General features: G+C 47.7%; 3 protein-coding genes across 6 annotated transcripts in view; 1 reads left to right on the top strand and 2 right to left on the bottom strand.

Annotated features, from left to right (window-relative positions):
• The window catches only part of PLAGL2 (PLAG1 like zinc finger 2), a 26,675-nt gene extending 18,088 nt beyond the window's left edge, over positions 1-8,587 (top strand). The window contains exons 4-5 of the mRNA XM_073308713.2: positions 2,799-2,961; positions 7,916-8,587. Coding sequence (XP_073164814.1) covers positions 2,799-2,961; positions 7,916-7,994 — 242 coding nt within the window. The 3' untranslated portion in view covers positions 7,995-8,587. The remainder of the gene's footprint in view (positions 1-2,798; positions 2,962-7,915) is intronic.
• Positions 1-23,830, bottom strand: part of TM9SF4 (transmembrane 9 superfamily member 4) — a 26,398-nt gene extending 2,568 nt beyond the window's left edge. Inside the window, exons 1-17 of the mRNA XM_073308710.2 lie at positions 23,733-23,830; positions 12,593-12,706; positions 10,269-10,368; positions 9,495-9,663; positions 9,277-9,403; positions 7,541-7,664; positions 6,429-6,547; positions 6,105-6,216; positions 5,405-5,475; positions 4,779-4,911; positions 4,045-4,126; positions 3,880-3,955; positions 3,278-3,361; positions 2,216-2,391; positions 1,750-1,813; positions 849-968; positions 158-247 (exon numbers count right to left, since the gene is read on the bottom strand). Of these exons, the coding sequence (XP_073164811.1) occupies positions 158-247; positions 849-968; positions 1,750-1,813; positions 2,216-2,391; positions 3,278-3,361; positions 3,880-3,955; positions 4,045-4,126; positions 4,779-4,911; positions 5,405-5,475; positions 6,105-6,216; positions 6,429-6,547; positions 7,541-7,664; positions 9,277-9,403; positions 9,495-9,663; positions 10,269-10,368; positions 12,593-12,706; positions 23,733-23,753 (1,782 nt within the window). The 5' untranslated portion in view covers positions 23,754-23,830. The remainder of the gene's footprint in view (positions 1-157; positions 248-848; positions 969-1,749; positions 1,814-2,215; positions 2,392-3,277; positions 3,362-3,879; positions 3,956-4,044; positions 4,127-4,778; positions 4,912-5,404; positions 5,476-6,104; positions 6,217-6,428; positions 6,548-7,540; positions 7,665-9,276; positions 9,404-9,494; positions 9,664-10,268; positions 10,369-12,592; positions 12,707-23,732) is intronic.
• A 1,774-nt stretch (positions 23,831-25,604) lies between these two features.
• Positions 25,605-27,502, bottom strand: part of HCK (HCK proto-oncogene, Src family tyrosine kinase) — a 31,690-nt gene continuing 29,792 nt past the window's right edge. For all 4 annotated transcript variants that reach the window (XM_073308868.2, XM_073308867.2, XM_073308865.2 and 1 more), the window contains one exon: positions 25,605-27,469. In XM_073308868.2, coding sequence (XP_073164969.1) covers positions 27,267-27,469 — 203 coding nt within the window. In that variant the 3' untranslated portion in view covers positions 25,605-27,266. The remainder of the gene's footprint in view (positions 27,470-27,502) is intronic.

The raw sequence follows: 27,502 nt of genomic DNA on the forward strand, positions 1-27,502 counted from the left end.
GCACTAGACAATGAACGAAAAATGATACTGCAGAGAACAGCCATGCACTGGCAGGTGGGATGGACTAGAACCAGATGACCAAATAAGTATTCTCTCTTCAAATTCTACTATGCCCTCAGGGAAGATAGAGCTTTTACACAGGGGGGACTGACAATACCTTATTCACGAAGTAAAAGATGGCATAAATCAGTACATAGAAGGCAGATCCTCCAGACACCAAGAAGGTCCTCCACCACCAGCGATAATCCTGACACGGATAGAAGAGAGAGACTGCATTATTTCAACGACTTCATTTCCCTCTTGGGCTCCTAGGTACACATGACCCACAGTGCCTCCTTGGTCCAGATGGGGTAGGAATTATCCCCCGAGGCAGGCAGGTTACCACTGTTTGGGGATTCATCTTACAAAGAAGAAACTACTATGAATCATTCCCAAATTGTCTTAAGTATATCAGAGAACAAATAATGAACAATGAAACAGAAATCCAGCCCCTTGCCAGGCCCCTGTTGTGGCATATGCCATGGGAAACAAGACAGAGTTCTCCCACAAATATCTGCAGATTGGAGGTATTTCTCCAGAAACAAATTATACTTGAAACGAGTCTCCCTGAACCTCTCCTTTGCAGCTTCCTTTGAGGAAGAGTCTGGGCCCCATCCTGCAAGGTGCTCAGCAACCTCACACCCCCTGAAGTCTGTGGGAGTTGAGGGCATTCAGCACCTTATAAGCCTGGGCCTCACATCAGCAGACTAGACTTCTGCGCTGATGTAACAATCAAGTAATAGCGCTTCTTGAAAGACACAAGGTCTGTTCACAGATCGCTACTGAAACTGCAACGGGGTATGTCTCACCTCAGCACAGAGCTGGAAATATACCATGACAATGCTGATTTGGGAGCAGGATACCACCAGGATTATAAAAACCAGGAAGAGAAAGCCAAAGAGGTAATAGAACTGGTTCTCCCAGATCGCCTGAAACAAAGACAGCATAAGTTCCTCACACAACACTGCACCAGAAGACGCTGGTGCAAATCAATAGACAATCTAACTTTTCACAGCAGCTGACCCAAGCAACAGTAAGTGGTTTGCTCACTGCTAGGGTGGGTCTAGCAGATACACGAAACCTGGTATACTTTACAACATGCCTTGAAAGGCGTTAGGCTAGAAGAGCAAATTCACAAAGCTAGGCAAAAAATAGCTGCCTGGACTCTGAAAAGTCGAGGGAAAGGGGCCAAACAATCGCAGGGACACAGTATGAGGTGGGAAGAGCCACCATGGTGACACCTTCCTTCCCAAGATAAGGGTTCTTGCTCATGGGGCAGGTCTTTGTTCTCCACAGTAACAAGACCCCTGTAGTTTCTTCTGGTCAATTCCATGTGAAGGTGAGAAATGGGAAGGAACTACAATGGTCTCCTCTGAAAAGCTTCACACCTGTGGTTTCTAATTTTTGTAGCAACTGTGAGGCATCCCTTCACCCTGGCTGTCCTTAGCCAAGAATAACCCAAGAAGATTCTGTAGGATCAAATCTAACCCACAACATCTTCCAAGAGTCCCAGCAAGAAAACAGCCTGAAGACCTACGCTCCAGTGCTTCCCATTCACAGGGCCCCAGAGGGGCAGCAAAGCAGTTACCCACTCCCTGCATGCACACACCAAGATAGGTCTACTCCAGGTGGATAACCCCTCTCTCCTTAAAGGCACAATGCAGCGGTGGTAAGATTCTTATTTCAAAAAGAGGTGGATTTGGTGCTTACACTGAAGATGAAGAACAGTTCAATGAACATGGCTCCAAAAGGGAGAATGCCAGCCATAAGAATCCTATGAGTGAGGGAGAAATTCTGTTACCACCAAAACATGACTGTCTTTAATCAAAGATTAGAAAAACCACCACCCAAACCCAGATACACTTAGGGTCAAAGGATACTGCTGGAATAAGTCTCTCACAATTAATTAAAATGAACAATTCCTGCTTTCTTGGCCTTCATAGATCTCATTAGGTAGGTGGTTAGGAGGTACTAAGCTACAGACCAGGGTACATTTACTATTTCTCTAAGCAGCACAATGTTTCAATGAGTAAAGTGGGGTGCAGTGGGAGGGGCAGCCCACACACCTACAATTCACCTGTGATGTCCAGAGACCACCAGATGGCTGCCTTGTACAGTGGGCAGAGGGACTTGGAGTCTAATAAACTACCAGATTTACTACACATTTGCAACTCACCCAACGAATCTGTTCATGTACCACCTCTGCTCCGGGATCTGCCTTGGAATCTGATTGGTCCGCACAGGATTATCATATGGCTGTTTGCGAAATCCAAAATAGTATCCCAGGTAGACCAAGGGCAAGGAGATACCGAACCACATGCAGAGCAGGGCCAGCATGGTGGGGAAAGGAACCTGGAACCATAGCAAGCATCACCACTAGGGTCCTAGCAATTCTACCCACTAAATTCACCAGTGCCAACAATCAGATGAGGCTTTTCAAAGTCCAGCTCACCAACCAACCACAGGATGTCAGTGAGGGACCAGAGGTGGCTCATTGTCACATCCTGGGAATGCTTTAGGTTCCACCATTCACTCTGGCTTTAAATTAGCTCTGTTTCTGGGAGCATGGATTCCCCCACAACTGAAGATCCTGATACCCCCAGTCCCTCTGAATCCTGGAGGAACTCAGGCTCTGGCCATTTTTAGACAGCAACTCAGTACTGACCATACAGGACAGAGCAATTAGAACCTAAATCCAAGAGGCTGTGTCCCACAGCAGCCAGTTTTATCTAATCTCTCATTCTCTCATCTTCCCACAGGTAACAACCTCCCCTGCAGCATCTTAGCTACAGTTGGAAATGCAGCTGGTCTGGGCTCCACCCTGCCTGAGGTTCAGGTATTCTTTTACCTCTCCCTGGAGCCCTCTTCACATCCCACCTGTGTCCAGGGACAGCTTCAAAACACCTCAGGGTGTGCAGGAAGGTCCTTTTCAACATGCACTTATTTGCTTTTTTAAACTGTTCCTGCCTTTGTGTGTTTGCTTGTCAGACTGTCGCTCTCCCAACGGGCACAGCCAAGGGGAGTCCCTTCACCAGGGCATTTGCAGCTGGAACACTTCCCTTAAACAGCATTCCAGACCCCACCAGCCTAAACCTGCTTTGAAACACTCACCATTACAGGCCCAGCTCTTGACTGCAGACACCTCCATAAACTAGAGGAACCCAGAGATTAAGTGCCCTCCCAGGAACCCTGTGAGCACCCTACCCAGCCAGGTTTGCAAGGAGAAGTGGGTACATACCGCTCCAGAGGAGTGCTTCCCCCATATGAAACAGTTCAGGACAAAGCAGATACCAAAGACTACACCAGGGTACAGGGTTGCCGTCTGTGGGAAAGAGCACATGTTAAAAGAGAGTGGGAGCTCATTATCCCCCAGGTCACTGGTCCCCAAACTGTGGGGCATGCCCCCCCGGAGGCATCCTCCTACCCCTCCTGGCCTGGGTGTGTGTGGACACATTCCATTACCAGTAAAAGGGGGGCGGGGGCATGAGCACAAGACAAAAAGTTTGGTCATCACTGCCCCAGGTGATCTTAATGCGCCCATCACTGGGGTAAATTAGGTGCAGAAAAAACACCCCTCTGCTTCACGCATGCCTGAGATCCTACCCCCATGCCCTTCTGCTTTATTGTGATCCATACCCAAAAGACCTCTTTCTTGCCAGGATTTACCCGCACAGAGCTGCCAGGACCCCAGCCCCATACCCAGCTTCTCTCTATATGATACAGCTGGCCAATGCCCACCTGCCCAGCAATGCCTACAGCAGGATGCTTAACAGCTACCAAAAGCAACAAGTGTATTCTGCCTTAGGAAAACATGGCAAAGAGACTCCAAGAGTCACTTACACAGAAGGCCCCTTTCTTCCATCTGTGGCCTTTCAGCGTCCGATAAAGACGGCCAGCGGAGAACCCACCAAAAACCCTGGGATGGAAAACAGGAGAGAAGCCAGGTTATCTCCCATTACCTGACAGGCAACAGCATCCCAGCATAAGGGCAGGAGACACACCTACCCCATGAACATGAAGAGAAAGCAGGCTGTAGTCATCAGGGCGCCCCGGCTAGAAGGTGACAGCATCCCCAACATGGCAACAACTGCAAAGCAAAACACAAGAGAAAGGTGGCAACCGATGGACGTGCTCTAGCGAACACTAACTAGAGGAGCCCCGGTTCGCACCATGGAGAATCCAGCAGCCGGGGATCGCTTCACCTCCCACACAGAACTTGTTTTCTCAGGTCGTACCTGAGACCAACAGCCTCTGGTGACCAGAGACAAGGAGGGAGTTAAGACCCTTCCAAGCAGCACCAAGGCTTTGGTCTCAAATAGGAGCAATACATGTCAAACCTCTTAGTGTTTCTAACTACGTTAACAGGTGCAGCTCAGGAAGACAGTGTGTGCTTTACCTTTTAGAGTCTGCCCACAACCCCACCAGCCAGCCCAACACAGAGCTCTCAGATCACAGGTGGACCCCAGCGTCCAAACCACTCAAAACCAGCTGACACTACATAGAAAAATATGGGTTCTTTCCTTAGGGAAAGGCACCTAGAAACCTGGAACTACTGAGTATGGCTCTGTAGTCTGAATCTGTCCTGAAACAGGACATAGCCAGCAAATGAAGAGGCTCAAACCAAGACAAGGGCAAGTACCACCAGCTGCTGAAACTCTGCTGGTGATCAGGCCTATATAAGTCAGATAATTCTCTTTCCCCTCCTGTTAAGGCTGCTCAAACCCAGTGGTGATACTCACAGATAACTATCAGGATCATGCAAAAGAGTTGAATTCCAGAGCCCAGTAGCGAGCTGAGAATCATGGGATATTGTGGAGGCCTGAAGACATCTCCATGCACAAGTTTCCAACCAGATTCCTCCATTGTATCTTCCTGTAGCAAAACCAGAAAAGGGGCATTAAGATTTTATCACCCAAATGGAAACACAGGCTCCTTCGGGATGTCACACTCTCCCAACACCAATTCCCTTTCAGGGAGTCCATCATTCTGACAAGAGATCCTGCATTCTTTTTGGGTTTTAAACTGAAGGTCTCTAAACACAGCTTTAGATCTGGACTGTCACATACCAGGACATGTGTTTACTGAGCTAATTACTTACTCAGTAAGTCTGGAAGAGTTTAATCAAGTCAGTGGTAGTGATCCCCCAGCAGCTTGGCTGAGCAGCTCAGCTGCTGAATGCACCAGGAGCTCACCTAACCGTCCGATCCTCCCCATCAGTTTATTACAGAGCTGCCCCTCCCACCTTCAATAGTGCTTCTAACAAAGTAGGGGTCGGGGAAATGCATCGAGTCTTCAGAGAAGGGCCCCTCCCCACATGTTCTGGTTTTACACAACTCCCCCCCAGGAGAACAGATACATTTCATACAATGTCATCTTCCTTGTTGTAGTTGGCAATGTCCTTCCTGAGAGTGCGGATAATGATCATGCTGAGAATACCTAAAACACACAAACCCAGAGTGAATGAGACATTGTTATAAGGCTCCCAAGTAACCCTGCCTTGCTACTCTCCCAGATGCTACAGAAGCACAACTCAGACTCATAGTTCCTTGGCTCATTCCTTCTATGCGTGGTCCCAAGCAACATGACTTAGGCAACGCAGCTGCTCTCCCAGAGCCTACTCCTGCACCACTGTCAACTGGAGCTTTGCCATTGCCTTTAGTGAGCACAGGATCAAGCCCTCAGGGCAAAGAATAGTATTGATGCACAAACAAGGCCATGTTGTCTTTCCAGGTTTGTTCCCAGTCTCCCTACTAAGCTGTGGAACTCAAAGAGGCAGAGAAAGTTGCACACCAATACTCGTGAGCACGGAGCGTGGCAGAAGTCAAAGCGTCAATGGACTCCTCCACCACAAAGTCCAGTTGGACCATACAAGAAACAAGAGCCAAGGGCTGACTCCAAAAGGAGCTGCCTGGGGTGGGAGTTTTACACAAACTGACCCTTGGCAATACTTTTTATTTACTGCTCCTATTTGGGAATTCAGACCTGCCCTGACGTTTAAAACAAGTTCCTGACCCCCAGTGGCTAGCAATGGGGAGATTAACCCCCCACCCCAAGGTCTCACTCACCTGAAAGGAAAAAGACAACCACGACTGAATTAATGATGGAAAACCAATGGATCTGCACATCACTCATGGTCAGGTAGGTGTCCCAGCGAGAAGCCCATTTAATGTCACTCTCCTGGAGGAGCAGAACAGCATGTTCGGAAACTGATAAGACACCCCAAAAGCCATCAGCTCCCCCTACTCACTCATCACACTGTACCCGCGCACCATTCATTACTCCCCTGTCTGCAACACGGACACCCATGGCACTTTTCTTTCTGGAGCCCAGCACATGGTCCTCCCTCATCCCAGGGTACAGGTCAGCCAAGTCCCTCCTTACTCCCTCACCTCCCAGTGGACAGAGTAGGTGAAGAGCAGCTGGTTCTTCTTAGTGGGATCTATCTCCTGAGGGGCTGAGCCTGCAGCTTCAGGCAGTATACAAGTGCCCTTCTCATCTGCCTTCAGATCTAAAGGAGAAAACATCCACACATTGTATGTACCACATTAGCATTTCCCTCCGCCACACAAAGGGAAGGGCAATCAAGCTTCCCCCAGACATCTAAGGCACAGTCTTGTTCTTACCAAAGACAGCAGAATGCACTGAGGGGACAGCAAGTTCCCTCCCTTGGTGGCTGAGCGCAGCTCTGCATTGTTCAAAAGCTATCCTTTCACCCAATAAACGACCAGCATTCATACACCCTGAAAGGAACCCTGGCTAGGCCCCTCCTTAGCTGGAAAGATGGAGGCTATAGAGACAGAGCCTCATAAGACAGGCATTTGGAAGAGAAATAAGCAGGTGGATCCTCAGCTCCACCAGAAACACTGAAGACCCATCAACCCCCCACCTCCTCCCATGCCCAGGGAGGTAGCAGGATCATAAGAATTAGCATACTAGATCAGACCAAGGTCCATTTACTTCCATCCCCTGTCTCCAACAGGGTCTGATATCTGACGCTGCTTCGGAAGGTGCATAGGATAACAGAACCTATAGAGTTTCATTCCAACCCCCAACAGCAAGAGGTTGCTCATGCCCTGAAAAAGGTGGACTTATATACCATCTAAGAAATTTTTTAAAATTCCATCCAGTGTAGCCATGGACATTCTCCTTATCAATGTAAATGTCTATGTCTGCTGTCTTTTTGAACCTTGTTAGCCTCAGTGAAAGCTGATGGCAATGAGTTGCACAGGTTAATTATGCAAAATTATATTTCCTTTGATCAGTTTTCTCATGTGGTTCATTTCAGTTTCAAGCACATGTCCCACTGCTTTTGTATCAGAGCAGGTGCTTTTATTTACTGGGGCATATTTCAAAATCCCTCAGTCCAATGTCCAAGTCTGCTTTTCAACTGGAACTTGCCACCTGGGATTTAGGTTCCTTTTTGGACCTGCAATGCAGGTGGCAGTGACTGTAGGGAGCTCTGCTGCCATCCTTACAGGCCAGGGTAGACTACATAATTTACCTTCCAGTTTAATGCTCTGGGGAATCACTTCAAACCGCACAACCCTGTAGGTGGGCTCCTGATTCTCCTCCACCTCCTCTCTGTGGTAGTAAAGGATGAAGGAGAGGTGGTTGTGCAGGTAGAACTAAAACAGATTGACATTAAAAAAAAAAAGAAGTGTTAGTGGCCCAAGGGAGAAATGGACAACACCTGGGGCAACAGCTGCACATTCCCCAGGTTAAGGACTCCAACAGCCTCAGATAATCTGGGCTACACAGCAAGGCTGCACTCTATTTCCCTCTGAGCTCTCAGAGAGAAGGAACAGGATCTCTCTTCTCAGTAACTATCTCAGGCTTTTGATCAGAATAAGAACGACCATGTTTCACTCCATTTCAGATCAGGCGACCAGCGATCTTCTAAGGGGCAGAACCCAGCCAACCGTTCAACAGCATTTTGCATGGTACGACTCCACTAGCAAGAGGTGCTCCTTTGAACTTACTGCTCTACAATGTTTCTGTAGTACACCAAATACATATACTGCAAGGGGTCCTGGCTGTCACATGCTTCTTCAAGGCAACCGCATCCCCGATCATATACGGGCAAAGCACAGCAGCTCCATAAAAGTACAGAAGGCTTCCCTCATCCATAAGAGCTTAAAGGTTCCCAGTGATCAGAAGCGCATGTGCAACTGCACACACAATTACAGCATGAGCACGAACAAACGAGGAGTCAGGCACATAGCTGGCTAGTGGCACATGCAATCACTGCAAATGCAATGCAATAACTACACATACAACTGCACACAAGTCTGAAATCTCCACAAAGTAGCCAGGTGGCTGTTCTTATAACTTGACCAATGTCTTTTTATTTTCCCTACTATTATATGCCCTTTACCCACCTCCTTAAGCATATTTGTTTGTGTCACACTTAAACAACTGGATTTTACTCAAGTGAATTCTGATTTTTGCTCTCTAAACTGAATTAATACACTCTCCATGATTGTATTCCAGCCAGTTCCTTTTGTTAATAAAAATACTGTGAGAAATACTCAGTGGCATTTATACAAGGAGCTCAAAGCAAGTTACAAGCGTTAGATAATCCTCACAGCACTCCTGGGAAGTAACTACCACCACTTTACAGAGGGGGACACTGACACCCAAAGCATTCTCACAGTCATCTGGTGAATCAGTGGCAGAGCTACGTATGAATCCCAGGAGCCCTGGCTCCCAGTCCCCTAATCAATAGGCCACACCATTTCTCTAACTCCTTTTTCCATTCCCTCAGGGCCGGTCTACACTAGAAAATTAGACTGATTCAGCTACATTGCTCTGGGGTGTGAAAAATCCACATCCCCAAGTGACGTACCGAAGCTGACAGTGTAGACAGCGCTAGGTTGACAGAACAATTCTTCCATCGACCTAGCTACTGCCTCTTTGGGAGGTGGATTAACTCCAGCGACAGGAGAAACCCTCCCATCCCTGTGGTGAGTGTCTACCTTGAAGCGCTCCAGCGGTATGGCAGCTATGCTGCTGTAGTGGTTTAAGTGAAGACATCGCCTAGGCCTGAGGATCTAAAATACCATATTTCCGTCCTGCATACGGCCATTCAGCAGCAGTTCCAGCCCTCGCACCTGGTGGCAGCATCTAACATCATGGTGCACTTTATTCTTTTTGAAGGAGGCCCACAAGGTTCTCCAGAACAGGCTTTTTCAGGGATCCCACAGAGGCTTTATACAGGAAGCTTCAAGCACAGGTTACCTTATTACTGTCCATGAAACCAAGCCTGTATCCATGCTCAAACTGCACATCTTTTTCCTTCTTCTCCTCCTCCTCACGATTCGAATAGAACTCCAGCCGTGTGGCCACAGGCAAGTTATCAGCAATACTGAAAATACACAACATTTTCAAATCAAACCAGCCCACAGCGCAGCGATTCCAACCCAACCCTGTCATAGTGAGATTCGGTGGCAACTCACAGATGGATATAGTAATCCTCCCGGATACGCTCTGCAATCAGCTTGCTCTGTTCCATTGTCAGGGTGACTGGCTTGTTGGGAAAGTTGCACAGAACCTCACATTTCTTCTCTATGTTCATGAAGACCTGGAATGGCGTGTTTACTATCCGGTCCCCCCGCAAAACCTCACCTGGGAAACAGAGACACAATGGGAGGAGTGAGGGATACCATTATCAAGCAACACTGATTCTGCCATCGGGTTTCTAGCATGCTGTTTATCAAGGAGCAATGAGGGCAACTTCAGTGAGTTACAGTGTGGACAGCAGAGTCTTACGGAAGCTGGAGAGGTTACAGCAGATGCTGACTGTATGGAAAGAGATGCGAAAGAACAGTTTGGAGCAAGGATCTTGTCTTGTTTGTCTGAAGCACCAAGTACATTGGCGGGTTCTTATTTCTGTAGGTCCATCAAAGAAGCATTTCCCATCACTTCTTGGCTAACTGGGAATTCCAGCTTCCTGCTGCTGCCTCTAATCAACTAGCAAGAAGAGCATGGTACACTGGAGAGTGCCTCCCCTCTTTTAATTCACAGGTTATCATAGGCTGCATTTGCAATTATTTCTCCCACTTAAAATGCACACATTGGAGTCACTCACACCCAGACCATGCAAGAGGTAGGGCTGCAAATATTACTGCGTTCCAAGTACAGGTGCTGCTATTGCTCAGCCTATGAGATTGCACGGGCCTAGACAGCAACATATTTACATACAGAGAGCATGCTGTGTGATGGGTACGTACCCAGATTCTCAGCCTTGTACGTTATCTTGTTGGGTTGGCAGAAAGGCAATGAATAGTACTCATATGGCAGCTGGGTTCGTGAACTGGTGAGCTTCACAGCCTGAAGAAAGAAGTAGCTGTTATCTTCCCCTCTGTGACCCGCTAAAAACTCAGACCATTTCCTATGCTCCCTACATCAGTTGGAAATTGAAGTCTCATTCAGAAGACCAATTTCAAAGGGAAACACACTTTCTAAGATAGTCTCAGTGGGGGGAAAGCCAATCTGAACTGCCCTTCCCACCACCATCAAACAACTAATCCACTAAGCGTAGGAAAAACCTGCTCCAGTAACTGAAGTCTGTAAGGTTACCAACTCCACCAGCTACATCAGGCTTAGTGGAGTAATTCTCTTACGCATAGGAACGATCACAAAGTTAACTAGGGCACCAGAGAGCCAGAATTGAGTATGAAATGTTTGTAAGGGGCTGGTTGGGCAGCAGTGGGGGAGTGAACCCCACTGTGTATAATAGAAAGGTATCCCTCTCAAATTTTACCATGCAACTGTCTTCTTCACAAGACACACAGATACCCAGATACATTAGTTCCAAGCCTTTATTTGGAGCCCTGTTCTAGGAAAGGGGAAATGGAAGTTATGGTTAAGTCCAGACTTCTTCACCTCTGCAGCCTATTAATAGTTCTATGTGCCGTACCTGCTGCAGCAGCCCCATTTTTCAGTAGCAAAGAAATACCTGACGCAGATGTGCCCAATATGTCACTCCCCTATAACTACAGTCCTCTTGAATCTCTCCCATGCCTATTTTCTGAAGCACATGAATGGGTCACAAGTTTGTGAAAATGGTTTGGTGTGACCACTGTCGTTGCCTTTGGAAAAATCCTAGGCCAGCTCTACACAAGGTGCGCTTTGCCAGTATAACTATCCTGGCAGAGCACTCCCAGGGTGGAGGAAGCTCATCCAAGCAAAATTGCACTTTTGCGGGAATAACTGTTTCTACAGTGGATGCTTTTACTCACAGTTGTGGTCAGAGATCACCCTCTGTGCACCTGACCAACACAGTTGTGCTGACAAAAGTTTGTAGTATAGACCAGGCCCTAGTCATGTCCTCAATCCTATATGAAGAGTTGAGCAGAAGCTGCTTCTGAAGACAACAGATACTGACAAAACTGAATACTGCTGGTGGGCATCCACAAAAATGTAGGGCACAACTGAGGTGCAGAGATCCAGTATAAAGGGCACATCTGTTCTGACAAACAGGAGCTGTTTGTAACTGAAGCCAACCTCACTTATGGAAACGTACAGGAGGATTTGCCAACCGGTCTCACTGCTGGAGGACACATGTAGCTTTTGAAATCCTTTTGAGAGTTGCTATTCCAATCCAATTCCTCCTGAGGCTACTTTGTGATTTTACTGTAGCCCCGAGCTGTTCGCTTAAAATAGCTTGGGTCAGGGGATTTGTGACCAGAAAGTGAGTTGCACTGTGCTTGGTATATGACTAGACAACCCCAACATCCCCACAGACATCTACTTTTCTGGATGCCTTGTAAGCAATTTAGCCCACAGCTTTAGAATAAATAAATAAATGGCTTTAGGACTGTTTCTGTCTAGAAAGCAAGTCTGAACTCTCTCCCAGCAGGATAGACGCAGTTCCAGAGTTGGATATTAATAACATTGTGTGGGAGTGTCGGCAACCTTTGCCATCTTCGTGGGCGTTTGAGGTCTGGAGGAAGGATATGGGGGCATATTGTGGATTTCAGTTTATTCCTGGCATGGGGAGAGAGCTCATGAGAACTGACTTGAACCAACAACTTGAAAGTGTTTCGTTCTATCCTTGGCTTTATCCCATCATCTTCAGGACACAGCCACTTCACGCTTTGCTTGTAGCCCAAGAACTGCCCTGATGGCAGTTTCACTCAGTTACCTCATGCATATATCATGCACAGTATTGGAGACAGAGAAGTTTTGATTACTTTCACTTTGTAACAAATGCTGCTGGGAAATCTCTTGTGCAAGCAGAGCGACGTCTGCAGGGTTTCTGGTGCAGCTGTTTGCATGGTTCAAAGAAATACCTGAGAGAAGAAATGGGTGGCCAAGAGAGAAACTGAAGAGAATAAAAAAATAAGTTGGGACTTTGAGGGGGGAGGAGGAGGAGGAGGAGGACGACGACAACAGGTATGGCCCAGAAGCCCCTTTTTACTGACATTTTACATGAGCACTGAATTTTAGAGGCAAGATTCCAAAGCTTGACTTTGGTAGTCCAACTTGGCTACTGTGCTATAAATAAATGTGTTCCCTCTTGCCATTTTTGTTCCTGTGAAATCCATCCTACCTTGATTTCTACGGGATCCTTCTGGTGGAAGTTGATTGGAGCTACACCTGGTACATAGAAGGAGCTTGTCTCATGAAAGAGTGCAAGCAGCATCAGCAAACATATCGGCCTTTCCTGAAAAGGAAAAGAGATATCACGGCTGCACCACCTGGGGGACACAGATCAGAGCAAAACCCGATGGAAGAAAGGTGACATGGTGGACAAGAAATCCCCAGTCCGCTAATGACATTTATAAAGGCTGCATGGTCTAGCAATTCAAGTACAACTGAGTCAGAAGAACTGGGTTCTATTCCTGATTTTGTGACTCTTGGCAAATCACTTTCCACCTCTGTTTTTCCATCTTTAAAATAGGGATAATATTTGCCTGTCTACCTACCTCAGGCGCATGTTGTGAAGCTCAATTAATATTCATGAAGTGCTTCAAATTTCTTAGGTGGAATACACTATAGACCAGAACTGCAAAGTGCTACAGATCTAGGATAACAAGAGCTCTGAAGCAGTTGACCATGGACACTTGATGATCTCATCACCATTTTTCTCATTCCACTCCCGACAAAGACGCCTTTCCATGGCATGCTGTATCTGAAACCTCCCCCCACCTTTACATTCTTGCTGCACACTACATAATCTGATAGGTGTGTAACAATCCCCAGGCTGATACAAGTACAATACACATTATTCTTCACCCTGGTAACTCCATGTTTCGCTATAGAGCAGGATATTAGACCCGGCACTAGCCAGGACTGCACTTCAGTAATTCTCCAGCAGCAACCTCTGGGCTGCTGTTCACAGGACTTATCTTCCCTGCAACAATTAGCTCAAATAAGAGCAGCCACACTGCAAAACAACATTCTCACTCAACACGTGAGTTGCGCACAGCAATTTGATTAGCAGCTCATGAATGGTGCTAACTCCAGCTGTAACCTTACTCCTGGGGGAATTCTGCTCCACTGCACATGCACAGAATGCGTGTCCCCTGCAGATTTCTTTGCTTCCCCGCAGAAAAATGACTTTCTGATGGGGAAGCAAAGGGAAGCCACAACAGTGGTCATGTGACCCTCCCCAGCAGTATGTTTCAGGCATAGGCACTGACTCTGTGGGTGCTCTGGGGCTGGGGCACCCACAGGGAAAAATTAGCGGGTGCTCTGCACCGACCGGCAGCCAAGCTCCCACTTTCTCACCTCCTTCTCCACCCCCCCGCCCCGAGCATGCTGCGTCCCCACTCCTCCCAGCACTGCCCGCCTCCCCGGCGCCTAACAGCTGTTTGGCAGCGCTTAAGACTTTCCAGGAGGGAGAGGGAGGAGTGGGGACATGGCACACTCAGGGAAGGAGGTGAAGAGGCAGGGCAGGGGCGGGACTGGGGTGGGAAAAGGCGGGGTGGGGCAGGGACTTTGGGGAAGGGGTGGAATGGGGGTGGGGCGAGGGCAGTGCATGGGCAGGAAGAGGTGGGGGTCGAGCACCCATCGGGCAGAAGGGAAGTCAGCGCCTACAGTTTCAGGTGCCCAGGGCAGTTGGCAGAGAGGTAAATTGCTATGGGGCAGGACAGGGTAAAACCCGGGGGTGGCTCCTACCCAGAGCTGGGCTCAGCTGCTAATCTGATTGGACTTCCTCTTCTCCTGCACAGCATCCAGGGCCAGGTCAGACCCACCCACAGATTTCTCCCCCAGCTGCAGGAAGTTCTGCAAACTCCCTCCCCCCCAAGCTTCCTTTACCCATTGCTCCTCAGCTGCAGGGGAGGGGGAAAAAAATCGCTGTACAGGAAGCTGCTCCCCCATCTGCCCAACTCCTGTGCATCCAGACCCCCTCTACACAGACCCTCCCACCAAGCTTCAGTTCCCGCCCCCGCACTCAGAACCCCTCGATGAGCCCCAATCCCCCTGCACCTAGACCACCCCAATGAGTCACCTGTGCTTGGATCCCCACCCCCACCGAGCCCCAACCAGCTGCACCTGGATCCCCACCCCACTGAGCCCACTAACCCAGCACCTGGACCCCCCCCCACTGAACCCTCCATACCCCGACCCCCCTGCCAAGCTCTATCCCCACACACCCAGACCACCTCCGCACTGAGCCCCAACCATCTTCACCTGGACCCCCCTGCAGAGTCCTATTACTGTTGCACCCAGAACCCCCCCAACAAGCCCCTGTGCATCCAGATCCCCCCTGTATCCAGATCCCCCATTAAGCTGCCTGCACCCAGACTGCCCCACACACAGGACAGTCTCATCCCACACCTGGATCACCCCCACACTACGTCCCTCCACACATGGATCCTGCCTTGCTGAGCCTGCCTGCTCACACCTGGTGCACCTGGCATGGCCCTGAAGTATTTCTGGGGCAGCCCGGTCCTTGCACGATGTCTGGCTTGGGTGCAGCCTCACCACTGAGTCCGTGTCCCGGGGAGGAGCTACACAGTGATCTCCCACCTCTGTGCAGCCCATGGCTTGTGCTCCCCAATGCCACGCTGTTTGGCAAATAAAATTTTGCAGAATTTTAAAATACTGTGCGCCAAATTTTTATTTTTTTGGTGCAGAATTTTTTCTTCTTCACAGAATGCCCTCAGGAGAATAACCTGTAGCTGCATCCTCCCCTACATTGCAAACTCAAGCATCAACCCATGTCTCTTAATGGGTCCACTAGCTGGAGTTTAAAGCACCACTTAACTCAAGCTAGAGATTTGTGTAGGGATGGGGTCAGGTTTGGGGCAACATTCAAGTTATACCTCGAGCTAACAGTGCAGTGAAGACAAATCTATGGTCAACACTTTCCTGTGCAGTTTCCCTATAAAAGCAGCAAAGTCCATGTCACTCTCCTGGGGTCACGATGTCTATAGGCAGAGGCTAGGGAAAAGTGGTGAAAGGAAGCACAAGAGAGAACAGGAAGAGAGCGGAGAAAATAGAAAAAAGAGGGAACAGGCTGGCCAAATGACATGGGGCTAGACGAGGAAAAGGGGAAGAAGCTGCACTGGTGGATCACAGTCTGGGACAGAGTTTAGCTGCTGGGGTGGGTGAGTAGGGTCTGGGAGTATGTGGAGGAAGGACACGCCTGCTTCTGAAGATGGAGTATCTTGTAGAAGCTACGCACTGCCTCTGTCCAACAAAAGCTGTATTGGCAGGCTCGAGGAAACTAATGCAAGTCAGACCTCTTTGGCCAGAGGCAGTGGACACAGTGCAGAGCAGTGAGGAGAAGATGCTGGCCTCTGGAAATTCACAACTGCCCATCAACCATGACAAAGCACAGTCCCACAACAAGGACGACGAGTGAGGACATCCATCCCAAACTGTGAGTCTATGATAAAGCACTACAATATCTGTAAGCACACTCTAAATACTTATCCCTTCCCAGAGTTTTCTTTATCATTAGTTTAAGCAACAAACCTCAGGCTAAGCTTCCTCCTGAAATTAGCTATTCCTATGTTCCCCTGCAGAGCCCCCCTGTACCTGGCTCTATTTCCCCTCTGCCTTCTGTACCCTTGGAGCTAATAGGCCCCCACCTGCTCTGGCTGCCAGCATGAGTCAACAGAAAGGACCTTGAACAGAGATGCACAGCAAAGCAATGGACAGACACCCTGTCACAACGACAAATAAACACAGGGGTGTTCTCCGATTTCCCATATTCATTCAACTGCAACACAAGATTACAGCTTTACTAATATTCCCCAAATCCAATAATCTAATCTAGAGTACAAACGCTTTATAATGTAAGCCTCTGCATGAACCCTGGTTTGGTGCCATTAAGATGAAAAAGGTCTCATAGGTGGATAAAACGCTAAGAGGAGAAATCACCCTTGCTCTGCATCACACAGCAGCCAGCTCTGTCACAGCCACTGCACTTAACGTTTATATAGTGTCAGAAACGTACCCTGCACTTTACAAAACAGAGTAAGGTGCAAACCTTGCCCTGAGGAGCTTACAATGTAATTGGATAAAACAAGGGTGTGGCTCAGGAAATGAGCAGGCCTGGAGGCATGACAGGAAGGATTTGAGGAAGCAGCAGGTCTTCAGTGGACATTTGACAGAAGGAGACTGTTCCAGATGCAAGGGCCAGCCAGAAAGGTGGTGTGAAGCTGAGAGCTGCAGATACAGAGAACCTTAAGGAGAGAGGATTGGGAAGCGAGAACAAGAGCAAAGGTACAGAACAGGCAGAGATGAGATTGTGCAAGGCCTTGAAGGTAAAGCCGAGAGGACAAAGAGGAGGAGGGAGACAGGTGGGGTTTTACGGAATTCTCCAGTTTAGATTCCTGGCATAGCTGTCCAATGAACAACAACATGCAGCATGTACAATGGAAGGAGTTAATGCTGGTATCAGGACCTTTGCTTTCACATTTGCAGGTCTGCTTCCTTGTTTTGAGACAAAAAAGAAACATAGCTGCAACAATATGGACATGTGCCAACCGATTTGCTCAACTCCAAGGCCTAGCCCAGCAGTGCCTCCACATAGAATCATAGAATATCAGGGTTGGAAGGGACCCCAGAAGGTCATCTAGTCCAACCCCCTGCTCAAAGCAGGACCAATTCCCAGTTAAATCATCCCAGCCAGGGCTTTGTCAAGCCTGACCTTAAAAACCTCTAAGGAAGGAGATTCTACCACCTCCCTAGGTAACGCATTCCAGTGTTTCACCACCCTCTTAGTGAAAAAGTTTTTCCTAATATCCAATCTAAACCTCCCCCACTGCAACTTGAGACCATTACTCCTCGTTCTGTCATCTGCTACCATTGAGAACAGTCTAGAGCCATCCTCTTTGGAACCCCCTTTCAGGTAGTTGAAAGCAGCTATCAAATCCCCCCTCATTCTTCTCTTCTGCAGGCTAAACAATCCCAGCTCCCTCAGCCTCTCCTCATAACTCATGTGTTCCAGTCCCCTAATCATTTTTGTTGCCCTTCGCTGGACTCTCTCCAATTTATCCACATCCTTCTTGAAGTGTGGGGCCCAAAACTGGACACATGTGAGACTCCTTTCGGTTTCTTCGGAAGCTAAACGAGTAAAAGGTTGTAGGACTGTGTCCTGCCTCCTTAAAAAAACAACTCTGCTTACTTTACTTCTGGGGGAATTCTGCACTAAAAAAAATTAAAATTCTGTACACGATATTTTAAAATTCTGCATATTTTGTCAAAATAATGCAATATAATCACTCTGGTTTCAATTATTTTGGTAATTTATTTAAACTACAATACAATGGGAGTAGAGAGCATTGGAGGAAATCCCCAAACCCCCTTGCCTAATAGTAAGGTAGCTAGGTTTGACTCTTTATTTCTAGTTATTAGTCAACAAATATATGCAGCCATATGCTCAGTGTTACATCACAGGCAACAGAAAAGCAAGCGAGGGCTGGGGAATCAAACTCACGATTTATAGTGGCTACTGACCAGAAAAGTCAGTAGCAAACAGTTCATGGAGCACACTGATAGGAAATTTAGACCAGTTCTAATCATTAAAGCACTGTAAGCATTTATAAGGCCATACTGTCCTTTACACCAATTTGGCAATGTAAAGGAGCCTTAAAACATCTGCATGACATTCTGATTGATACATCAAAGTAGACCTCCATTGTATATTTCAAAAAGAAAAATCACTCTAGTGATGGAAAATCCCATTGGTGTACTGGGAAGTTGCACCATGTGGCAACAAGTGGTACCATGGAGTTACATAATTCCAGATCCCAATAGAAAACCTTTAAGCACAAGAGTCATAATTGACGAAGGGCTTGTCTACCCTACCCGCTGGATTGGTGGGCAGCGATCGATCCAGCGGAGGTCGATTTATTGTATCTGGTATAGACACGATAAATCGACCGTTGAGCACTCTCCCGTCAACTCTGGTACTCCACCAGAACAAGAAGCGCAAGCAGAGTCGACGGGAGAGTGTCAGCTGTTGACTTACCACAGTGAAAACACCGCGGTACGTATATCTAAGCATGATGACTTCATCTACGCTATTCATGTAGCTGAAGTTGCATCTCTTAGGTCGATCCTGGGTGGTAGTATAAACAAGCCCTAAGTTTCATTATTTAGTTTCTCACAAAACCACTAAGCCGCAAATGAGAGAGAAAACAAGCAGCTAGAGCAGCAGCATTCACTCTGAAGTTGGATAGCCAGACAAGAACGACTGTCCCCGTTCCATTGTGATAAACCCATCAAAGGGACAGGCACAACAAAATCTGGAGGAGAGGAAAGCACAGAAAAAGCAACAGCACTCTCTTTCAAACAAGGCTACTTCTAAGATCTCTCCACAAACAGAGAGCTGCACAGGAATTCTATGCTTTTCTGCAGACCTGGAAGTTAAATCTCACTGAGAGAGACCAGAGAGAGAACTCCCTTATTGCTGTGAGGCTAAGTGAACCCATCACCACCAGAAATTCCTGATGTGTGTCAACAAGGTCCTCCCAACTACACAATGTAATAATCATACCACCAGACAAGTGACGTTCTTCCATGTGTGAAACTCAGCACTGAACGGCATCAGGCAGAGTCACATACCAAATTCTCTCCAAGAAGTTCCTTCTGAATAATCACCAAACTTAACATGAGCAAACAATTCCAGCAGAAAGTTCCACTGACTGTTATGAATCTAATTTATGAAGTCATTAAGAACAGCCACCAGTTAATCTGTGAATCTGTTAGTGCTTTCCAAAACAGACACTTGTCTATAGCTGAGCCCCCCGCCTGTGTCTTGGCTAGACAGGAGCTTACTAGATGTTTTTATTATATTTTAAAAAGTGCATGCACACAGGGTGAGAGAATTTACAGCCACTGAAGATGCCAGCACAAGAGACTGAGTTCCACAGTTTATCTACAGAACAAATACACTGCAAGCTTCTCTCCATGCCTGTCTGCCAACATGCCTCAAACCTAATCTGGAGGGACTATCTCCAGGGGGGTGAAAAAGCCAGTCTCAAAGTCCATTCAAAGCAGTGGCCTCTCTGCCAAGACTGCCAGCAAGCAGCGTCTACTGGGGACAGCACCAAGACCAGGACCATAATTCACACAGGCTAACCTCAGATGGCAGTAACATTAGTCGTATCACAGGCTCTACACAGGGCTTGCTTTGGGACTTCCTTCTGACCACAGTTTCGAAGTTCACTTGCAAACCCAGTGACAACATTACAGGTGTACTCAAAGGGTGGAAATGGAGGGGGAGGGGAGCTCAGTGGTGACTGACACCATATAGACAACAAAAGGGAAAAACATCAGTGTGATCTGCTCTTTCAGTTAGTGTGCATCTTTCCGGCCTCTATGCTAGGGGCAGTGCCAGGCCCCTTTTAACTCACATAAAGCCACGTTTGGAAGAAAAGCCAGCAAAATAGAGAAGAGAAACCTATGTAGTGTGTCCCAGTGTTTTTAAAGCAGTCTTGTTAGATATTCTTGGCAATTGTGTGGACAAGCTCATCTTTATTACATTTCTGACCAGCTTTCACATGCACTCAGTAGAGCCACTGAAAGCCTTTGGCAAGGAGACAAATGCTGTATTCACGCTGCTTGCAGACTGTCCCTTTGACACTTGGGGAGCTGTGAACAGCCTCCTGTGCTCTCACCTCTACACAAAACAGAGGGCTAGTCTACACTAGAATAGCTACAGTGACACAGCTGCTCTGCTGCTAGGGCAGACGCTCTATGCACTCTCCCGTCGTCGGCATAATTACTCCACCTCCCTGAGCTGCGGTAGAAGAAGAGCTCCTCCCGCCAACACAGCGCTGTCCACACAGGTGCTTAGGCTGGTGTAACTTATATCGCTCCGGGGGGTGGCTTTTCCACACCTCTGAGCAACTTAAGTTACACCGAAGAAAGAGCCCAGAGGCCTCAGCCTTCTAAATGGGCAAAGGAACAATTCCACAGCGAAAGAACAAACAGGGTAATATAGATTTCTGAAGCAAAATAGATGAAAATTCCAGTACTTCCATGCAAAGAATCTTTAAACAATCTCCCATAGCATCCTCTGGCCCTAACACGACATAGAACACGTCACACATCCCTTCCCAGCTATCACTGCCCCAACACTTGTATCCACAAAGTATGTTGATGTCGCTCATGTATAAGCCACACACACACACACTATATATATATATATCTCCGAACCGGTATGAGCATCCTTCCACAAAAGGACGCTAAGTGATAGAAAAAAGCACCGCCACTGACTTACGGTGACACCTCAGGCAGGTCACCGGATTTCTCACGGACTTCTTTTCCCACATCTGTCATACCTGCCTACATCCCTGGGATGTTTTGTGAGGTGTAATAAACTAATGCTCGTGAAGACCTCCAGGAACCAAGGAGGGAAGGTGGCTATACATATCTAGTTTTATTACTACAACTTGCACTAATATTTGACACACAAATATAATCCCCCGTTAAACCTGGCACTAAGTGTTCGGCCTAAGTCCATGTTCCTGTTAAATGGATTACATAAAAGAGTCCTACTCTCAATTTTGCCATTACCAAGAACAGTTCAACCTCTTCATATTGTGGGCCACCTGGTCTGATGGACACTTCCCTCCCAATCCGACCTGAGTCAGCTAAAATGTTTGGTTCCATACAAAATAGTATTAAGAGTATTAGAGGACACATGAAAATAGTTTTGCTTTGTGATGCATATAGCTGGTTGGCTCAATCCTCACACCTCCTGTCTTATTGCTGATCTGTTTATTTCCTGTCCATAGGTACAGGGCTTTAGCTTGCAAGTTCTTTTGGGCAGGGACTGTCTTATATTTGCACAACACCCAGTACAATGGGACCCTGACCTGATTAGAAGCTCTGGAAGTTAGTTATACAGCTAATAATTAGGAATTGTCCACACTGCTCTATTGTCTCCAAGTTACTCTGTGTTTTTGATTTGTTCTCCAGTGTATTTATTACCAATGTTCGTGTCAGCCTGCACCACTTACGACACAAAGTAGGAAAGGCAAAGAGGGGCTTCAAAAAAAGATGTATTGGTCAAAAACCGCTCTAGAAACCTGTATCTGTATTAGCTTTTGGGGGGAAATCTCCAATTCACTACTGCCAGTGGTAATGCTCGTGTAGACAGGGCATCAGCATTTTACCACCATGCCATCTAGACCTGCACTGGGCAGGTTTAGACACCGCAGTGGAAAGAGACACAGGAGCCTTGCCTACATTAGCTCTGTAATTGTTCCCATCAATTGTGGAGCTCTGCTGATAATGGTGGAACAGTGGGAGGTTTATGTATTTTTTGAAGTGCAGAATAAACCAGAAGAACGAGGAGGACGCGTGGCACCTTAGAGACTAGCAAATTTATTTGAGCCTACGCTCTCATGGGCTAAAGCCCACTTCATCGGATGCATGTCTAATGCATAAAGAATAAACAAGGTCTCAGACTGGATTACAAAAGCAGGAAGACTCCTTGAAGACTGCGACAGTTCATCACTAAGAAAGAAGCAGCTCTGCAGAGTAAATATGAGAACCACTGTCTTAGAACGGGGAAAAAACAAACACAAAAGGATGTTTGGTCAAAAATTCTTAACTACAAGCCACCTTTGTGCAATATGTTTACAGCAACAATCTAATCTTTTTGCATAAAATGTAAAATAACAGGGCAGCAGAGAAATCATTCCACAAAGCAGTCTGCTAGTGAATGGAGGTGATAAGGACATCAACAGCCATGCTAACTTTCCTGTTTAACATAACACACCCATCTCCCTCTCATGCAGGGGTAGGGAAGATAGGATGATTTAAACTTTAAGAAAAGGAGGATTTGTGGCTAACACGGCTGCTACTCTTAAACTTTAAGGTTTGTCCTGACTAGGAAAAGTTTAGGTTGGGTTAGGCTTAGCAAGCCAATCAACTGACTGGTCATAGATCAACTGACCGCCTATTTGACCATAATCAAATACTGTCAACTATTCCAAAAAGAATGCCTGGATGCAGGCAGCAGCCTGCCTGCCGGCCTACCTACCTCTTTGATTGCACTACGATGCCATTCCTTCATTTTGTTTAGGACTTCATTTCACTGTGTTCTGCATTTTTGAGTTAAAATAATTCAGTTAACTAACCTGTTTTTTGTAATTAGTCATAAGTATTTAATTAAGGCTAAGCCTGTTGGAGACCATACAATCTTATTTTTTCTGTTTTATTGTTCTAATAACTTAGTGCTTTAAAATATTTGATTGTTTTTGACAATACTTGGTCATTATTTTTGGACCAGTCAAATGCCCAACCCAAGGCTGGGCTCTAATGCTTATTAACTAAGCTCAACCTGAACACGACCACTGTTCCTAGTCAAGTCAAAGTAACGAGTTTATCCCACCTACAACTTCTGTGATTCTACTAAACTCAGGATTATTCCTTGTAACAGGAACCACAGAGCTAAGAGGGCTAGAGAAAGTGCTGCTACCAACTAGCATAAAAGGCCTAACGCGTTTCAGGCTTTCCCGAGTTAAAGCCTGGCCTGTGCAGAGTTTGCATCGGTCAAGTCAGTGTCACATGCGAAGGGTGTTTATTTCCCCACAGTTCAGAGGAAGCAGAATTCAAGGGAAAACAGTTATTTCGGGCGAGAGCCTCTTGCTCTGTGTGATCAACGCAGGGGACAAATCCCACGGGCAGCTAGGTTCATTTCAGGAGACGCTTGTGAGAGAGGAGTGTTCTGGGAGCTGCTGGAGCGGTGACTCCCCAGCAAGCAGCCGGGTTGCGCCGCAGAATTAAAGCAGTGCCCCGATCAAGCCCGGGGCCCCAGCGCCCGCACCTTCTCTCCTTCAGCAACGCCCTGCCCGGGCCCTCAAAGCAACCCCCAAAGTCTCGAAACTCAGCATACTCCCCCGCCCCCCCGCGACCAGCACTCAGCTCGGGGCCTCAATGGGCCCCCCGCAGTACCGAGCCCAGCAGCCAGCCCGGTCCCAGGCTCCCCGCAGCCTCAGGCCCCACCCGGGCGGCGAAAGACCCGCCCCCGCCGAGCCTCCGGCGCCCGCCTGCCCCCCAGCCAGGGCTCGAAACTCCCCCCTCGCCCCGCCACAGCCGTCCCGGGGCCCCGGCCCCCGCCCAGCTCGGGCCCCGGAGGGAGAGGCCGGGACAAGCCCCGGGGCGGGGCAGGGCGGCTGGGCCCGGAGCTCGGGCCCGCCGGGCGCCGCTGACGCCCCGGGGAGGCTGGTACCGAGCCCTGACAGGCACCGTCCGCGCCGCGCCGCTCCGCTTACCGTGGCCCCCGATGCCGCCATCTTGGATCCACGTGTCGGGACAGACGTAAGCGGAAGTAGTTAGTGGTTGGTTGGGGAAGTTTATCACCATGGAGACGGCGACGGGCGGAGGAAGCCGGTTCCGGGCAGCCGGGATCTGGGCCGGGCCCTCCAGGCGGAGCGAAGAAAGACCGAGGCCGGGCCCCGGCCGAGCATAGGCACTGCCTCCGCGGGGCTACGCTCCCTCGCCCCATGCCCTAGCTACCGACAGCGGGCCCAGCTCCGGGGACAGGCCTGCCTGCGGCGCCATCTTTACTGAGGGCAGCAGGGCTCGGCCTCAGGCCCGGCGGGCGGGTCTGTAACACTCGGCGCCATCTTTACTGAGGGCAGCAGGGCTCAGCCTCAGGCCCGGCGGGCGGGTCTGTAACACTCGGCGCCATCTTTACTGAGGGCAGCAGAGGGTACAGGGAGCCCAGTGTGACATATTCCCTTTCGCGGCCCTGTGTGGTTAACCCTGGAGCGTAATGATGGCAATCTGTCACTGTTGTTACGCTGGTTGATGGGCCCCCAGCTGGACAGAGAGGTGGTAGCCGCACCAGTGGGCATTGGCAATACTGGATACCTCTGTTGGGGTAAATCCTAGAAGGAAGAGACCGTGCCCTGAAACCTGAGGTCTCTCCCTCTATTAGCCAAGGGAGGACAGGGTACGTACCAGTAGCTAGAAACAGGTAATACCAGGCCTTCTTTCATTGAATAGTAGGGTTGGAAGGGACCTCAGGAGGCCATCTAGTCCAACCCCCTGCTCAAAGCAGGACCAACCCCCAACTAAATCATCCCAGCCAGGGCTTTGTCAAGCCTGACCTTAAAAACCTCAAAGGAAGGAGATTCCACCAGCTCCCTAGGTAACGCATTCCAGTGGTTCACCATCCTCCTCGTGAAAAAGTTTTTTCTAATATCCAACCTAAACCTCCCCCATTGCAACTTGAGACCATTGCTCCTTGTTCTGCCATCTGCTACCACTGAGAACAGTCTAGAGCCATCCTCTTTGGAGACCCCTTTCAGGTAGTTGAAAGCAGCTATCAAATCCCCCCTCATTCTTCTCTTCTGCAGACAAAATAATCCCAGTTCCCTCAGCCTCTCCTCATAAGTCATGCATTCCAGTCCCCTAATCATTTTTGTTGCCCTCCACTGGACGTTTTCCAATTTTTTCACATCTTTCTTGTAGTGTAGGGCCCAAAACTGGACACAGTACTCCAGATGAGGCCTCATCAATGTCGAATAGAGGGGAACAATCACGTCCCTCGATCTGCTGGCAATGCCCCTACTTATACATCCCAAAATGTCACTGGTTTTCTTGGCAACAAGGGCACACTGTTGACTCATATCCAGCTTCTGGTCCACTGTAACCCCTAGGTCCTTTTCTGCACAACTGCTGCCTAGCCATTCGGTCCCTAGTCTGTAGCGGTGCATGGGATTCTTCCGTCCTAAGTGCAGGACTCTGCACTTGTCCTTGTTGAACCTCATCAGATTTCTTTTGGCCTAATCCTTTAATTTGTCTATGTACCTCTGTATCCTATCCCTACCCTCCAGCGTATCTACCTCTCCTCCCAGTTTAGTGTCGTCTGCAAACTTGCTGAGGGTGCAATCCACACCATCCTCCAGATCATTTATGAAGATATTGAACAAAACCGGCCCCAGGACCGACCCTTGGGGCACTCCACTTGATACCAGCTGCCAACTAGACATGGAGCCATTGATCACTACCCGTTGAGCCCGACAATCTAGTCAGCTTTCTATCCACCTTATAGTCCATTCATTCAGCCCATACTACTTTAACTTGCTGGCTAGAATACTGTGGGAGACCGTGTCAAAAGCTTTGCTAAAGTCAAGGAATAACATGTCCACTACTTTCCCGTCATCCACAGAACCAGTTATCTCGTCATAGAAGGCAATTAGATTAGTCAGGCATGACTTGCCCTTGGTGAATCCATGCTGACTGTTCCTGATCACTTTCCTCTCCTCTAAGTGCTTCAGAATTGATTCCTTGAGGACCTGCTCCACATATACAATGTTAAAAGAAAGCCACAAACAATGCAAAATGTTTTAATAATTATTGACTGAAAATCAAAGCTGAGATAGAAGCACATCCTCCACTGTCTCTCTCCTGTTAAGGGGAAAGTCACCTAACTATCTCAAAAATTCATTAGGAAAAAGAGAGACTTAAACATGTCAAAAATCTTTATCCTCACTCCTGCCACCCCTTCCACTCCCCCCCCCCACCATAATCTATCTTTAAATACTAAAAACCTGAAATAAGTGTGCAAGAAATGCAGGGTTCCTTCATAGAAATGCAAGTTATTAAACTGCAAATTGTGCTATCCTCCCCTGCCCAGAGAAACAAATTGGATGGAATCACTGAAGTTAACTACTTTCTCTTCAGATTTCCAGTGCCACCTACTCTACATTGTAAAATGCATGAGAATATATCAGTCCTGAGCATCGTGTTCCTAACATGTTTTTTAGGAAACACTCCTGTAATTCTCAGACAATCAGAAAGGTGCCACTATAAAACCTGCAGAAACAGCTCAAGAAAAGAGTTGAAAAATCAAAATTCTGCTGTTGTTATGCCAGAGCAACTGGGGGTGGGGGGTGGGGAGGGGAAATCAGGCCAATGTCTGTTATTTATAAACTACCATATATGTGCAAGGCATTTTACGTGTCTTGTAAAAAGATGAGGTTCCTGCTCCAAGGAGCTCAATATCTAGTTTAGTTAATGCACTTGCCAATAGTTCACCCACAAGAAGATGCAGATCAGATCCATGCAGGAAACCATCACAAAAGAGAAATGGGTTTGAAAGAGGCTTTACATGGCACCTTTCATCCAGAGATCCTAAAGCCTTTTACAAATCACTTTACAAGCGACCACTTCTAGGGTGAAATCCAGCAGCTGTTTAACAGTACACAACTCCAACACATGACTGTGATGAGGAGTGAAAACTATATTCATTTGAAACTGCATGGGGAGATTTTAGTCAGAATGTAGTTATTCATAATGTAATTTGCTCTGTTATCCTATCTGCATAAAGCAAACAAGCATCATGGGATCTTTAGAGAGTCAAGCCCACAGTTTTCTCTCTCATTGGAAAGATGGCACCTTCTACATCACAGTCCCTTCTTGAACTATGCTAGGGAAATAGTTCTATATGGATTTAAAGGGAATGGAGCCATCTGCTGAAGACTTTCTGCAGCAATGGACTTTCCATAGCAGTCTCACACCTAAATACTAACAAGGGCTAACAGTGTTTAGCTTATCCAGGGAGTTCACAGCCCAAGGAGGCTGAAATGTAATGCTACTGCATTCTGCCTCTCAACTTCAATCAAGTCAGTGTCAGGAAATCTTTGGTATCTAAGAAGAGGCTGATGGAAGTGGGCAATATGTATAAAGGAATACTAAGGGAGGGATGGGACAGGAGAAGAACAGACTGGGTGTGTATATTACAGGTACTATAGTATGCACAGTTATGGATATTCATTGCTGTCCCTGGATTTTCTACATTAAGGCTGATGCTGGTACTGGCTCTCTGTTGCAGTAAAGAAATCCTCCAGAACACTCTGTGTGTACTCAAAGGTAGGACGATCTTCTGGTTTGGTCTTCCAGCATCTCATCATTATGTCATACAGCTCTTCTGGGCAGTTTTCTGTGCGCGGCATTCGGTATCCACGCTCCAGGGCACGGATCACTTCTGGGTTAGACATCCCTATAACACAACAATAGACAGGAGGGAAACCGA

Source organism: Lepidochelys kempii, chromosome 13, assembly GCF_965140285.1.
Source record: "Lepidochelys kempii isolate rLepKem1 chromosome 13, rLepKem1.hap1, whole genome shotgun sequence".
In the NCBI taxonomy this organism is placed as follows: domain Eukaryota; kingdom Metazoa; phylum Chordata; order Testudines; family Cheloniidae; genus Lepidochelys; species Lepidochelys kempii.